At 45.1% G+C, this 11505-nt stretch overlaps 2 protein-coding genes across 2 annotated transcripts; both read right to left on the bottom strand.

Moving 5' to 3' along the window:
* On the bottom strand, positions 1–4549 carry SNRPG (small nuclear ribonucleoprotein polypeptide G). The gene is made up of 4 exons (XM_015421132.1): positions 4432–4549; positions 3074–3096; positions 1949–2073; positions 1–125 (listed from the first exon to the last, which is right to left on the bottom strand). Exons 1-4 carry the CDS (start codon positions 4461–4463, stop codon positions 75–77), a joined length of 231 nt encoding a protein of 76 aa, XP_015276618.1. The 5' UTR covers positions 4464–4549; the 3' UTR covers positions 1–74.
* A 2125-nt stretch (positions 4550–6674) lies between these two features.
* Positions 6675–10523, bottom strand: FAM136A (family with sequence similarity 136 member A). The gene is made up of 3 exons (XM_015421120.1): positions 10357–10523; positions 9382–9522; positions 6675–7834 (listed from the first exon to the last, which is right to left on the bottom strand). Exons 1-3 carry the CDS (start codon positions 10441–10443, stop codon positions 7646–7648), a joined length of 417 nt encoding a protein of 138 aa, XP_015276606.1. The 5' UTR covers positions 10444–10523; the 3' UTR covers positions 6675–7645.
* Between the last annotated feature and the right edge of the window lie 982 nt (positions 10524–11505).

Below are 11505 nucleotides of genomic sequence, written 5' to 3'. Positions count from 1 at the left end.
AAAAAAAGGAATATACATTTCCTGTAGAATCCACAACTAATTTAAAAAATGCCACTGCAGGCTACATTATTAATTTATACTCGTTCCAAGGCTTCCAACATAATGATGCTGTTTCCTCGAATTACCTGCAAATCAAAGCACAGGAATCAGTTATGATGTTTTACGTATCCCAGAAAACAAGTCTCCGTCTCTAAGACCACTAAAAACCCCATTATCTGCCATCACAATTCAGTGCTTAGTTACATACAATTTTAAAGATTTCACCTGGTGCAGGATAGTAATGCAGTAAAAGGCCACTAATTCATTTTGCAAGGCTTCAAACAAACAAGCATCTTTAGATTTAGCTGTCCTTGCATTCTTGCTTCATACCTGGTTAAGGTATTAAGGCAAAAAATTGATCAAGAACAATCCACAGGGGGGAAAACGGGAACCAAACTGCACAAGACAATTCAGACAGTAAAATACTTCTACAGAATGGGGAAAAGATTAGCAAGCAGAGTGTTTTTGGTTCTCCATATAGCATCAAATGGCAGTGTCTCTTTTGGGTAGCTTAAGAGAAACTCTGCTGACAAAGATGAATTTCTACAGATTTTTTGTGGTCAGAAGACATGTGTGAACACAAACTTTTAGAATCATTTGTAGCTTAATGGTATACCCGTATGATCACAAGTTGAATCCAGGGAATACATATTCTAATTCTGCCTGAACCAGCAGTAGAAAACTATAAGTTCTGTCCTAACAAGTCACTGATAGTCAGAGCGGTACGGGGGTAGGGATCCCACTCCCGGCCTTCGGTGGGGCGCCGTTGGTGCCAGCTCCGAGGGTCAGGAGCTTGAGAGTGCTCCTGGATGCTTCCTTAACAATGGAGGCCCTGGTAGCAGCCGCTGCCAAGGCAGCCTTTTACCATCTTCAGCTGATTAGGCAGTTGGTTACCTTCCTTGAACGCAATGATCTGGCTACAGTGATCCATGCTATGGTCACCTCGAGGTTGGACTACTGCAATGCTCTCTACATGGGGCTGCCCTTGGTGCAACTCCAGAAGCTGCAGCTGGTGCAGAATGCGGCGGCCAGGCTGCTGATGGGTCTTCCCCTGGTGGGAGCACATCCAACTTGTGCTTAAGACTCTGCACTGGCTGCCAATAGCATTCCGGATTCGTTTCAAGGTGCTGGTTTTGACCTTTAAAGCCCTTTATGGTCAGGGACTGGCATTTCCCCACATGTTCCCCAGAGAGCACTGCGATCAGGATACCAAAACCACCAAACCTCCCTGGCCCAAAGGAACTCAGGTTGATGGCAACTAGGACCAGGGCTTTCTTGTTTGTAGCTCCGTCCTGAGCTTCCTGCTGGGCTCCCTGCTGAGATCAGGGCCCTGCGGGATCGGTCACAGTTCCGCAGGGCCATGAAAACAGAGCTTTTTAGGCAGGCATTCCGTTAGGAGTGGCATCTTACCAGCAGCGCCCTGTGTGAACTCCGATCCAACACGACTTAGCTGGGCGGCACCACTGAATGTGTCCTTAAATTGCACTTTATTTTTATCGCCATCGAAGTGATGTTTTAAATTTCTTTGTCTATGTTTTTAAATATTTACTTCATTTTATCAATTGTAAAATGTATACTGTTTAGCACTTTTGTGGAAGCCGCCCTGAGCCTGCCTTGGCGGGGAGGGCATGGTAAAAGTTCAATAAATAAATAAATAAATAAATATGAATTCCCTTTCACTCTGTATAACATTAAGGACTTGACTAGAAAATGCCTTAATAATTTTGCAATCCTATTCCAATTGCATGGTTCACTGCACTATTTGTATTCTGTGATCTACCTTGAGTCTCAGCAAGAAAGGTGGACTAGAAAGTAAATAAATTAATAGAAATTAGATTCACACCAGCTTAGCTGAATAAACTATACAGTCCAGACTGTTTCCTTAAAATTTGAATTCATCTCCACTTACCACCATCCCAATGTTGTTCTGCTGTCCACCTTGTGCCATTTCCACACATTCATCTATTACCAGATTCATAAATGGATCAAACCCTCTTAATATTCCTTGGACATGTCGGCCACCATTTAACTTCACTGTAAGGAACAAAGTCAGTTTCTTGATAACTGTATTGAGTGCCAAAGTGCTACAATGGCTTAAGGAAATAATAATAAAATTAGCAGTTTTAACTAAGTAGTTTTACTGCATCAGAGATCACAGCATACTATTAAGCCAAAATCTGCAGTGAATTTTATCTTTTTAAGTCATTTCCCATAAACAAAGAAATATGCAATAGACAGGTAAGTGTTGCTGGGTTTTTGTTTTGCTTTCACAACCAAATGCATCTTTACCCCATTCCATCATAAGGAAACAAAGTCTAGAGTGTATGTGAGATAATCAGGCATTCATTATTGTCAAGAACAAGTGCTGCTTAGTTGGTCTAAGTCAGTGGTGGCGAACCTATGGCACAGGTGCCAGAGGTGGCACTCAGAGCCCTCTCTGTGGGCATGTGTGCCATCGCCCCAGCCCATCATTAAAGTGTCAAATTCTCTGCCAAATAATTTTAAGTAAATGAAAGCATTTGGGATTGCTTTTCTTACTTTGTTTGGATCATCTTAAGTTAATGTATGAGTTGTTTTTTCTAAAGTAAAACCTCAGTATTCAGGTTAAATTGCCATGTTGGCACTTTGTGATAAATAAGTGGGTTTTGGGTCGCAGTTTGGGCACTCAGTCTCAAAAAGTTTCGCTATCACTGGTCTAAGTCCTAAACATTACAGTTACGGATTACTCAAAAACATGACCCTGTTAACAGTGCAGCATCCCAGGATTTTCCTTTGCTCACCTCTAGAAAACTTAATCATCCTCCCCTATATTCAGTAGAGATGGTCCTACTATGTTAATCAACTGCCCCCAACTGTTCAGTGCAGGGCTGGGATGCCAGAACTGCATTTCCTTATCATAAATACCGGTGACAATGCTGCAGCGACAAGCAACTTACTATCTAGGGCAGCTGCTACTCTCAGGGGACAAACTACACAGCCCCAGAAAGTGCTCCTACTAAAATACAACAAATGGAAAAATAACTGTTTTACTTACATGACAACTTCTTGTCCATAAATCTGAAATTTAAAACAAAAGCAAGTTCACAATAAACAATCCCATCAATTCTTAAGAATTCATCCCAACAAAAACTAGTCACCTCTTTGGGGAATAGGAGTTTTCATCAGGCCAATAAACAAGTATATATATAGTGGGGGATAGGAGTGGTACAGGCAGTTTTTCATTATTCCATTCTTCAGGAAGCTAAGAAATTTGATGGACCCTCTACATTGAGAAAGGTAAACTATACCCTCTTTCCTTCTGTACCCTTTTAAAATCTTGAAATTAAAAAAATTAAAAAGAAAAAGGGTATGACAGCTACAAAGCAATACCTCCCATATGAGCAAAACAAATACCAAACGCCTCAAAACCCACAAACACAGCCCCTCTGTGTGATTCACAACTCCAGTTTTGCATTCTTATCAGCACACTCTGAGAGCAGATAACCTGCCTCTTTTATTGCAGGGGGCAAGATTAGATCCCTCCACACACGGTAAAATTACCTGACCTCAAGCTAGGCTACCTATTAAGTCTTTACAGCAATCACACCCACTTCCAATCTGAGAGCCACCAACATAATATTAATTCACGCGCGCAGTTGCGATTCCCCCAAAGTGAATTTATTAGGAGTTAAGATTGAGGTCTGCCTATCAAAATTGGGTGAAAGTGTGCCTCAACTACCCGGGGTTGGGAAACGCTACTCTGGAGAAGAGCGCGAAAAGCAGCCTCATTTTACAGAAGATCGCCAAACTCATGCAGGCAGCACGTTTTCGCCGCTCTTGCAATCCCGATTTAGGGAAGACGGCGGCGATAACAACTTACAAGAGGCAACAGGTAAACCCAGGCCTTCACTGGCTGTGGCACATGTGCACCCCTCCCCCCCCCCCCCCCCGATAGAAGCAGCTGGGGGAGAACTGGAACTGCCCGCTTTTTCGATTGTTGAGTGCAGAGAGACGTTTGTGTGATATCCTTTGTATGGCCACTTTTCGCCTGCATGACTGGGACTTCGTTTACATTCCAAGAAGTTCTGAAAAACCCACTTTCCTGACACGAACTCCCCAGGCGCCAGAAGGGAGAGAACAGCTACTCTTGTTTCCCCCCCATGGCAAAAAGGTGAGGCCAAGACACAGGCTGCCTGCCGTTACTCCCTGCAAGGGAAGCCAGCACTGGGCACCCACCATTCCCACGCAGCCGCCTCTCCGAGAGCCTTAATACGCAGGCGCCTCGCTGTGCATACTGGGAACGCGACCGCGCGGCTCTCACCCGCCTCGTGCCCAACAAAGGCGCCCGCCGCCGCCACGGTCCCCGGACCAGTCCCCAACCCCACCAGTGTGCGCCGCCCGCCAGGGACTCACTTCTTCAACTCCGGCGGGTGCGCCTTACTCATCTTGTAGCCTCAAATGGAGGATTCGCCAGCAGCGCTTCTCTCCCGCTAGCAGTTTCTTTGACGTACTACGTCAGTACGTCCGAGTCGTCTCCAATAGAACGAAGTCTGCAGCACAGGCGCACTTGCACACATTTGCTCGCCTTGGGCAGGAAGTCGAGGCTCGTCGGCGTAGCGTCATCGGCCTCCCTTAGCAACCAATCACTGCGAGAATTCCAAGGATGGCCAATCAGCTTCCCTTTCTCAAAGGAGAACAAAAGCCAATCGAAACTCGCTTCCGTAGGGAGCCTGACTTTAATTTTAGTTCCACTCCAAGACTGTAGTGTACAAATCAACCATGATAGATAACATAAGCTAAAATACCTTCTTCCTATTTAAATTGAACTTGCAGTCTGCAAAAGATGGGAATTTTCGGACTCAATACATGTGCAAGTCCTGTCCTCACATATCCTGTCACGACATCATTTGTCTGAGCAAGGCCTTCTGCAGGGGCCCCTACAGATGCACAAGGTCAACAGCTGCCCATACAAATGCCTTTTCTGTAGTAGCCCCCATTCTGTGGAATGGCCTGCCCGAGGCCATCAAGAAGCCTCACACATTTCTGACATTTCACAAACTGTAAAACGTCATTGTTCAGGGCATTTGTATAATGCATTAGGTTGCCAACCTCCAGGTGGTGGCTGGAAATCTTTCCGTTGATAAAATGGCTGCTTTGGAAGCCACACACTCCTCTCTTTTTTCTGGACCTCTAAAAGCCATGGCCATACTGCAAACTTAAGCTTGTTTAACAAGCAAGGCTTCACTTCCAAGGGACCATCATTCTTCAAGGCATCTCTCAACCAACAATATACACAAAACTTTAGTTCTCTTGGTTCCCTAAGGATACTGTTGTAGCACTATCCCAACGTTTTTACTGAAAATGCAGGCAGCTGTGTTGATACAGAACCAACTTTTTTTAAAAGCAACAACAACTATGAAATAACCCTTTTTAAAAGACCAGCTCAAATAACACAAAGCAGAATACAAGCTTTTGAGATCCCCATAGCTCTTTGTCAGGCTAGAAAAGGGAGAAGGGCAGAGAGAGAGAAAAAGACCTAAGGCTTCTTTTTGGCATCCTGTGTAGTATGCCAAGCAGGTTTGCACAGATAAAAGAAGTGCTAGGTTTAGCTGTTATCTGGTTGTTCTTCCAGCTTTTTGGCAGGAAGGGACAATAGTTGATTAAACTAACAGAAAATAAAACATACAGGTTACCAGGGAAAATGTGATGGTCATTATAAAAGCACTGCTTTGCATAATTTGACATTGACTTAATAAAAGCCATTACTTAGCTGATTTTGGATCAGATCATTACTAAAATCACATGCCTAATCTGACTGGAGATGACTGGTGCTGGAGAAGACTTTTGAGAGTCCCTTGGACTGCAAGATCGAATCAGTCAATCCTAAAATAAATCAACCCTGAGTGTTCCCTGGAAAGCCAGATACTGAAGCTGAAGCTCAAATACTTAGGCCACCAAATGAGAAGGGAGCACTCACTGGAGAAGACCCTGATGCTGGGAAAGATTGAAGGAAAAAGAAGAAGGGGATGGCAAAGGATGAGATGGTTAGTGTTATCGATGCAATGAACATGAAACTAAGCAAACTCCAGAGCACGACGGAAGACATGAGGGCCTGGCGTGATATGGTCCATGGGGTTGCAAAGAGTCAGACTCAACTGTGCGACTGAACAGCAGCAACAACAACAATCTAACTTATCTCAGTGGAACTCATGGGGTTATATCACAACCTACAGGGCACCAAGTAGCTACAGCAGTTTCCTTTCAAATAACAGTTTTCTTTTCTTCTTCTTTTTTTAATAATCAATCACTTTCCAGGGAGTAAGGTCCACCAAATAACTTGAGTAGGATTATGATTAGACTTGCTTATGTCTCCTCCCTTCTTCTGCAGGTCCTGTAAGCACACTGCTCCCATGACATATGGTCCATTTTCTTAATCCTCATGGAAGGCTGAAGCAATGAAAAGGCCACCCTCTTCTGATCTGCTTCTGACATGATGAATGTTTCATCTGAAAACTGTTTCTCACCATTACTAAAAGACTGCAACAGTGAAGTCGTACTGAAGGAGCATGTTTATTTCATGACCAATGCAGAATTCCCTGCTGCTGAAATGAATTTAGAAAACACTTAAATACAAATAGACAGAACTCAGTGAGGTTGAAAAATAGAAGATTTTAATTTTATTTTTGGCTTTGGGATGACTTTCCATTGTTACCAGAAGGATATGGCAATATTCATATGTCAATGACAGAACCCAAGCATTCCAGCAAAATCAAAATTCCAAACAGAAATTTTTGGAAACCCATTTTTCCTAACCATTCAAGTGATAAAGATTTCCTGGACTTGGTAAGACTGCAGTAAAATGGTCCTCATGGGAAACACACCCACACTCTACATGTGGAAAACTTACATGCCAAGAAGGGTTCGCACTATGTTTCCTCCTGATCTTTCAATATGCAGTGAGTGTCCCACCACCCCCACCACTCCATGAAACATTTAAACATGAAAGCAATACAAATGGTAGAGTCCAGAAAACACTTCATCACTTGATTCTGCTAAGCACATACACTGGGCCTCAGCTTCGAGGGATTCACATCTGTGCATGATTTGGTTTAATCACTGCTATGTCTGTTATTAAAATTTCATCTCATCATAGGAAGAGAGGTTGCAGCATCCCAGCTCCTTCCATGGAAAACAGGGACAGAGCTGATGTGCTTCTGCAGGGCATGTCAGAGATATATCTGCAAGACAGCCTCAGAAAAGTATGCACAGACAGTGCTGAAATGGGGCAACACTTATCCAGGGACACACATGTTAGCACCTATGAAGGTTCCATCCCTGCCACACATTTGCCATGCTTTTTCTGTCCCTTTCAGGAGTCAGGAAACACTGCTATCAAGAGTAGTCTGCACATACACATCAGAGACCAAGAGAACTGTGAACATATGAGCTTGTTTTCTCATCCCCACACCAGGCAGCCTCCTTACCAAACCAACATCAGGCCTCCAAACTCCGAGTCACCCTGGATGCACCTGACCTTCCTTTCCAAATCCCCAGTTGTTGCACCCATCCCAAGTTTTCTTTTTTAAAATGGGTGACTCTTTGCCGTCCTGCCGCAATGCCAGCAAGTCTACTGAGCAATGGCCGCTAAAGTCTCCTTCATTTTCTTGGTCATGCTGGGGATGAGGTGGACGTGTTCGTCCACACACTTTGTCACACAGTTTTCCAGCTGTGCCTTGACCTGCTGTTCTTTACTCCCTGAATCCAAAGAGTCTTTAGCTTTGTCGTTGCAGTACATTGTGCAGCGAGAGAGGCGATCCTGTGGATGGAGAACACACGGCCATGAGTGGCTGACAGGACCTCAAGTGAGAATCCATTGCACTGATCAAATTCAGTGGCTGACAAGAAAGGCTTACAAACTGTTACATCTTGTTGAAGCTGTAAAACCAAATGTATGGCAATAACTGTAAACATTTTATTTTTATTTGTTGTTTGTTAACTTTCTTTGTTGTTTTGCATTTCCCTTTTTGGGTATGGGGGCTTTTTATTTCTTTGTTGTGTTCTGTTACTGTATGATCATGTGTAATAACTTTGTTGCCAAAAAAAGCATAAAATAAACTGTTGTCCTAGCAAGAAGAAACATGAACTCAGTATAGAATTTTTAATTATCTGGCATCCTTCCTCTACTGCTTAACCCCATCTCATATTCATAGGTATAGTGCCTTGGAACACAGAGGTTTTATTTAACTATCACCGCCTACCAAAAGCTGTTGTAGACAATGTTCCCTCTAAGCTGAGTTAGTGTGAGCTAGCTCACACTAACTCAGCTTAGAGGGAACACTGGTTGTAGATATATGGTCTCTTTCTCTAAGAGGACAACAGGCAGCTGAGCAATAAAATTGCAGCTAATTTCCCTCCTGGAAACATCTTGTGAGAGTATTAGTTGTCTCATTATCTTGCACTCACTTCAGTAGTTCAGAAAAGGCCTGGATCTGGAATAGACACCCTACTGGAAAGGATGGCAGATTTGATGGTTCTACAACAGTGGTATCTTGCAACTGTGGGGACCAGAAAAGAGTATGGTATGAAGAACCTCCCTTCTTCATCCACAGTAATTTATTAATCAATGAAACAAATAGATGCTGAAGCCGAGCCAGCAGACAGAGACCATCAAGGATCCCACCACCAGGGTGCTGGTAGGCAGTCCCACTCCCAAACATTAGATGTGGCACAAGTTAGGAGTACAAGTTCTTAGAATGCAAAAATATGTGAACCGCCCAGAGACCCCCCCTTGGGGATGTTAGGGCAGTATATCAAGCCTAAAGTTAAATTTTAAAAAAACACACACACACATCAGTGCCTTTTCTGAACAACTGAAGTGAGTGCAAGATAATGAGACATCTAATAATCTCACAAGATGTTTATCTGTTTAAGCAAAGGTCCTTTTAAAGTACCAGTATACAAAGCATATCATCCTTTGTTACAATTAAAGCCCAGTTTTAATAGGTAACTCAAAAGGGGGGAAAATCCCCTACACCCGAATGCCACCATAACTCCTGATCCCAAGGGATAACACCACCCTTCCCAATATTTCTGCAGAAGCTGACGCACAAGCAGCCTTTCCTTCTCCAGCCTCAACAGTTGAGTTAACACAGCCTTTGCTTCTGTCACTATTGACACTAGGGGAGAGGGAGTGAAAGAGCTCTTTGCATGTGTGTGAAGTGAATCAGTGCTGCTGGCTCTTTGATCCTTGCTCCATTCAGACTTTGGTCCCATTGAAAAGATCAGACTCCACCCAGGGAAATACGGCAATTCTAGCTAGGTTAAAGGACAAACACAGATCTGCGCGGTTTTTGTTCTCCTCACCTGAAATCTCTCCAGCTCCTGGGTGACAATGGCTTGTGCTTGTGCCAGGGGCGTGTGACAGCGCTCGATGCACTGATGGACCTGCTGCATGGAGGCCTTGGGGTTCTCACAACACGCAGCACTGCACCTGAACATGATTCCCTGCAAAGAGCTGGATGTCAGTAAGAGGACATATCCAGAAAAACCACAGGCCCGTCTGGTCCCTTCCATTTTCCAACCATGGTGTGCTGGATACCTCCTGGCAGCCCACACATCTGAGCTTGAAGCCAACAGCCCTCCACAGTTGCCTGTCTCCTGCAACAGGTATCGAGAGGTTGGGCCCCTGTAGATGAAGGTCCCAACTGGCTAATGAAGTTAACATGGGCAATAAACCTGTTTCCCAGGAGGCTGTCTCTGCCTCCAGCAGAAGGAGAGATCAATTCCAATTTACTATTCAATAGCCCAGTTTTGGTTCTCTGTTGCTAAAACTGCACACTGAATTCTAAATTAGTGCCTGCCACCTATGGAGACCAGCAGAGCATGAATGACCTAGTATTACAAGAAGGAGGGTAACTAAAACAAATTGATTGCTTATGGCACTTTCGTCTTCCTTATACAAAACAGGAAGATTCAATGTTTTTGTTATTTACCATATTTTAACACACACACCCCGTGAGGGGCTACATATACGAGATTACCCCATTATGTCCTCTGCTCTGGGAGAAGGATTTGAATCCAGGTCTCGCAGGCACAGCTACTAGACCAGCAGAAACTACTGGCCATTGTGTCTCGCCTCCCCTGGAGTCAACAGATGAAGGAGGAAGACGTGAGAACCGTGTCTACACTGAGAAACTACTGGCCATTGTGTCTCGCCTCCGCTGGAGCTCACAGATGAAGTAGGAAGACGTGAGAACCGTGTCTACACGGATTCATTCATTCATTCATTCACTGAGTCCTTCCCACGTGCGTGCAGACAAGCAGTCTCCCCGTCCTGACCTGCATCTTCCGGATGGTCTCTCTTTCTAGACCCTGCACCATGCCGTCGATGGCCTCTTGCACCCGGACCTGCTGCGCCTCAGCCATGCCGGATTGCTCCACCAAACACCCCACATGGAGGGAAGTCTCCCAGCCCAGAGGACGCCCGCGCTCTCCTGGCTCCCTCCCCGTTCGCTTCCAGGGTCAGCTCCGCAACACTTCCGAGGGCCCGCAAATCCTCGCTTGGAACGCAACAGCAGCCTCCTGTGTTCAGTGCCAGGCACTGCAAGCCGGGGAGCGCGCTTTCTCCTGCTGACCAATGTTCCCTCTAAGTTGTGGGAGCAAAAATTCTGTTTTGTGAGCTACTGGCATTAAAGCTGTGAGCGAGCGACCTGGCTACTGCATAAATTAGTTTACTGTGGAGCCGTCCTTCCTGAGCTAAGACACAAATGAGTGAGCCAGAGACTAAAAAAAATGTGAGCTAGTTCACACTGGCCCCGCTTAGAGGGAACACTGCCTCTTCCACACTTTTCACAGTAGGGATGCCAAAGGCGGGGGTGGGGAGGGAGGCTGATTCTTACACAGGCTCTCACTGCAACCCAAAATGGAGACAAGCCTAAATTGCATCCGCAAAAGCACGGGGGTTGAGAGGTCGCATCAGAATCACCTGCTCTTCTATGGAGTAATTAGGGTGGCTTAATTTTAAAATATGAAGCAAAGTTGTAAAAAGCAACATCATCTTAAAAACAAGCCTAAAATCAGCAAAACCGGAACAGGTGACCTGGAAATCCCCCAGAATTACAGCTGATCTTCAGACTACAGTGGCTCCTCCTCCTCCTTCTACTCATGGCTGGGGAAGGATTGGCTATATTCCTGGCCTGTTCATTGGGTCTCTATCATGTCAGCACATTCCAGTGGAGCAGTTGTATTGTCATTGGCAGCCTGTGGCCAGCCATCAATGCTTCCAATGCAGCCTCGTGAGCATGGCTGGGGAGCATGTGGGACGGGGCCTTTTTGGATGTGGCTCCCAAGCAGGGCCGGCCCATTATTGTTAAATTTTAGACCGTCACCTAGGGCGATGGCTCAACAAGGGTGCCATTCTGGCTGGCCTCGTCCTCTCCTTGCCCTGCACAGGAAGCCTCCCTTGCTGGCTTCTTGCTCCGTCCCTGT

The sequence above is a fragment of the Gekko japonicus genome, unplaced genomic scaffold (genome assembly GCF_001447785.1).
Source record: "Gekko japonicus isolate JY-2015 unplaced genomic scaffold, Gekko_japonicus_V1.1 scaffold13, whole genome shotgun sequence".
Classification (NCBI taxonomy): Eukaryota; Metazoa; Chordata; class Lepidosauria; order Squamata; family Gekkonidae; genus Gekko; species Gekko japonicus.
The sequence above is the reverse complement of the archived record's forward strand: the minus strand, read 5'-3'. Positions and strand labels throughout refer to the sequence as shown.

What these genes read in the sequence shown, in the direction of transcription:
- SNRPG (XM_015421132.1), bottom strand. Translation starts at nt 4,463, where the DNA reads ATGAGTAAGGCGCACCCGCCGGAGTTGAAGAA. An exon ending in TATGGACAAGAAGTTGTCAT is followed by an intron (nt 2,074 to 3,073) that starts GTAAGTAAAACA and finishes TGTTCCTTACAG; the next exon opens with TGAAGTTAAATGGTGGCCGA. An exon ending in AGAACAACATTGGGATGGTG is followed by an intron (nt 126 to 1,948) that starts GTAAGTGGAGAT and finishes TTTGATTTGCAG; the next exon opens with GTAATTCGAGGAAACAGCAT.
- FAM136A (XM_015421120.1), bottom strand. Translation starts at nt 10,443, where the DNA reads ATGGCTGAGGCGCAGCAGGTCCGGGTGCAAGAGGCCATCGACGGCATG. An exon ending in AGACCATCCGGAAGATGCAG is followed by an intron (nt 9,523 to 10,356) that starts GTCAGGACGGGG and finishes AGCTCTTTGCAG; the next exon opens with GGAATCATGTTCAGGTGCAG. An exon ending in AGGAGCTGGAGAGATTTCAG is followed by an intron (nt 7,835 to 9,381) that starts GTGAGGAGAACA and finishes CTCCATCCACAG; the next exon opens with GATCGCCTCTCTCGCTGCAC.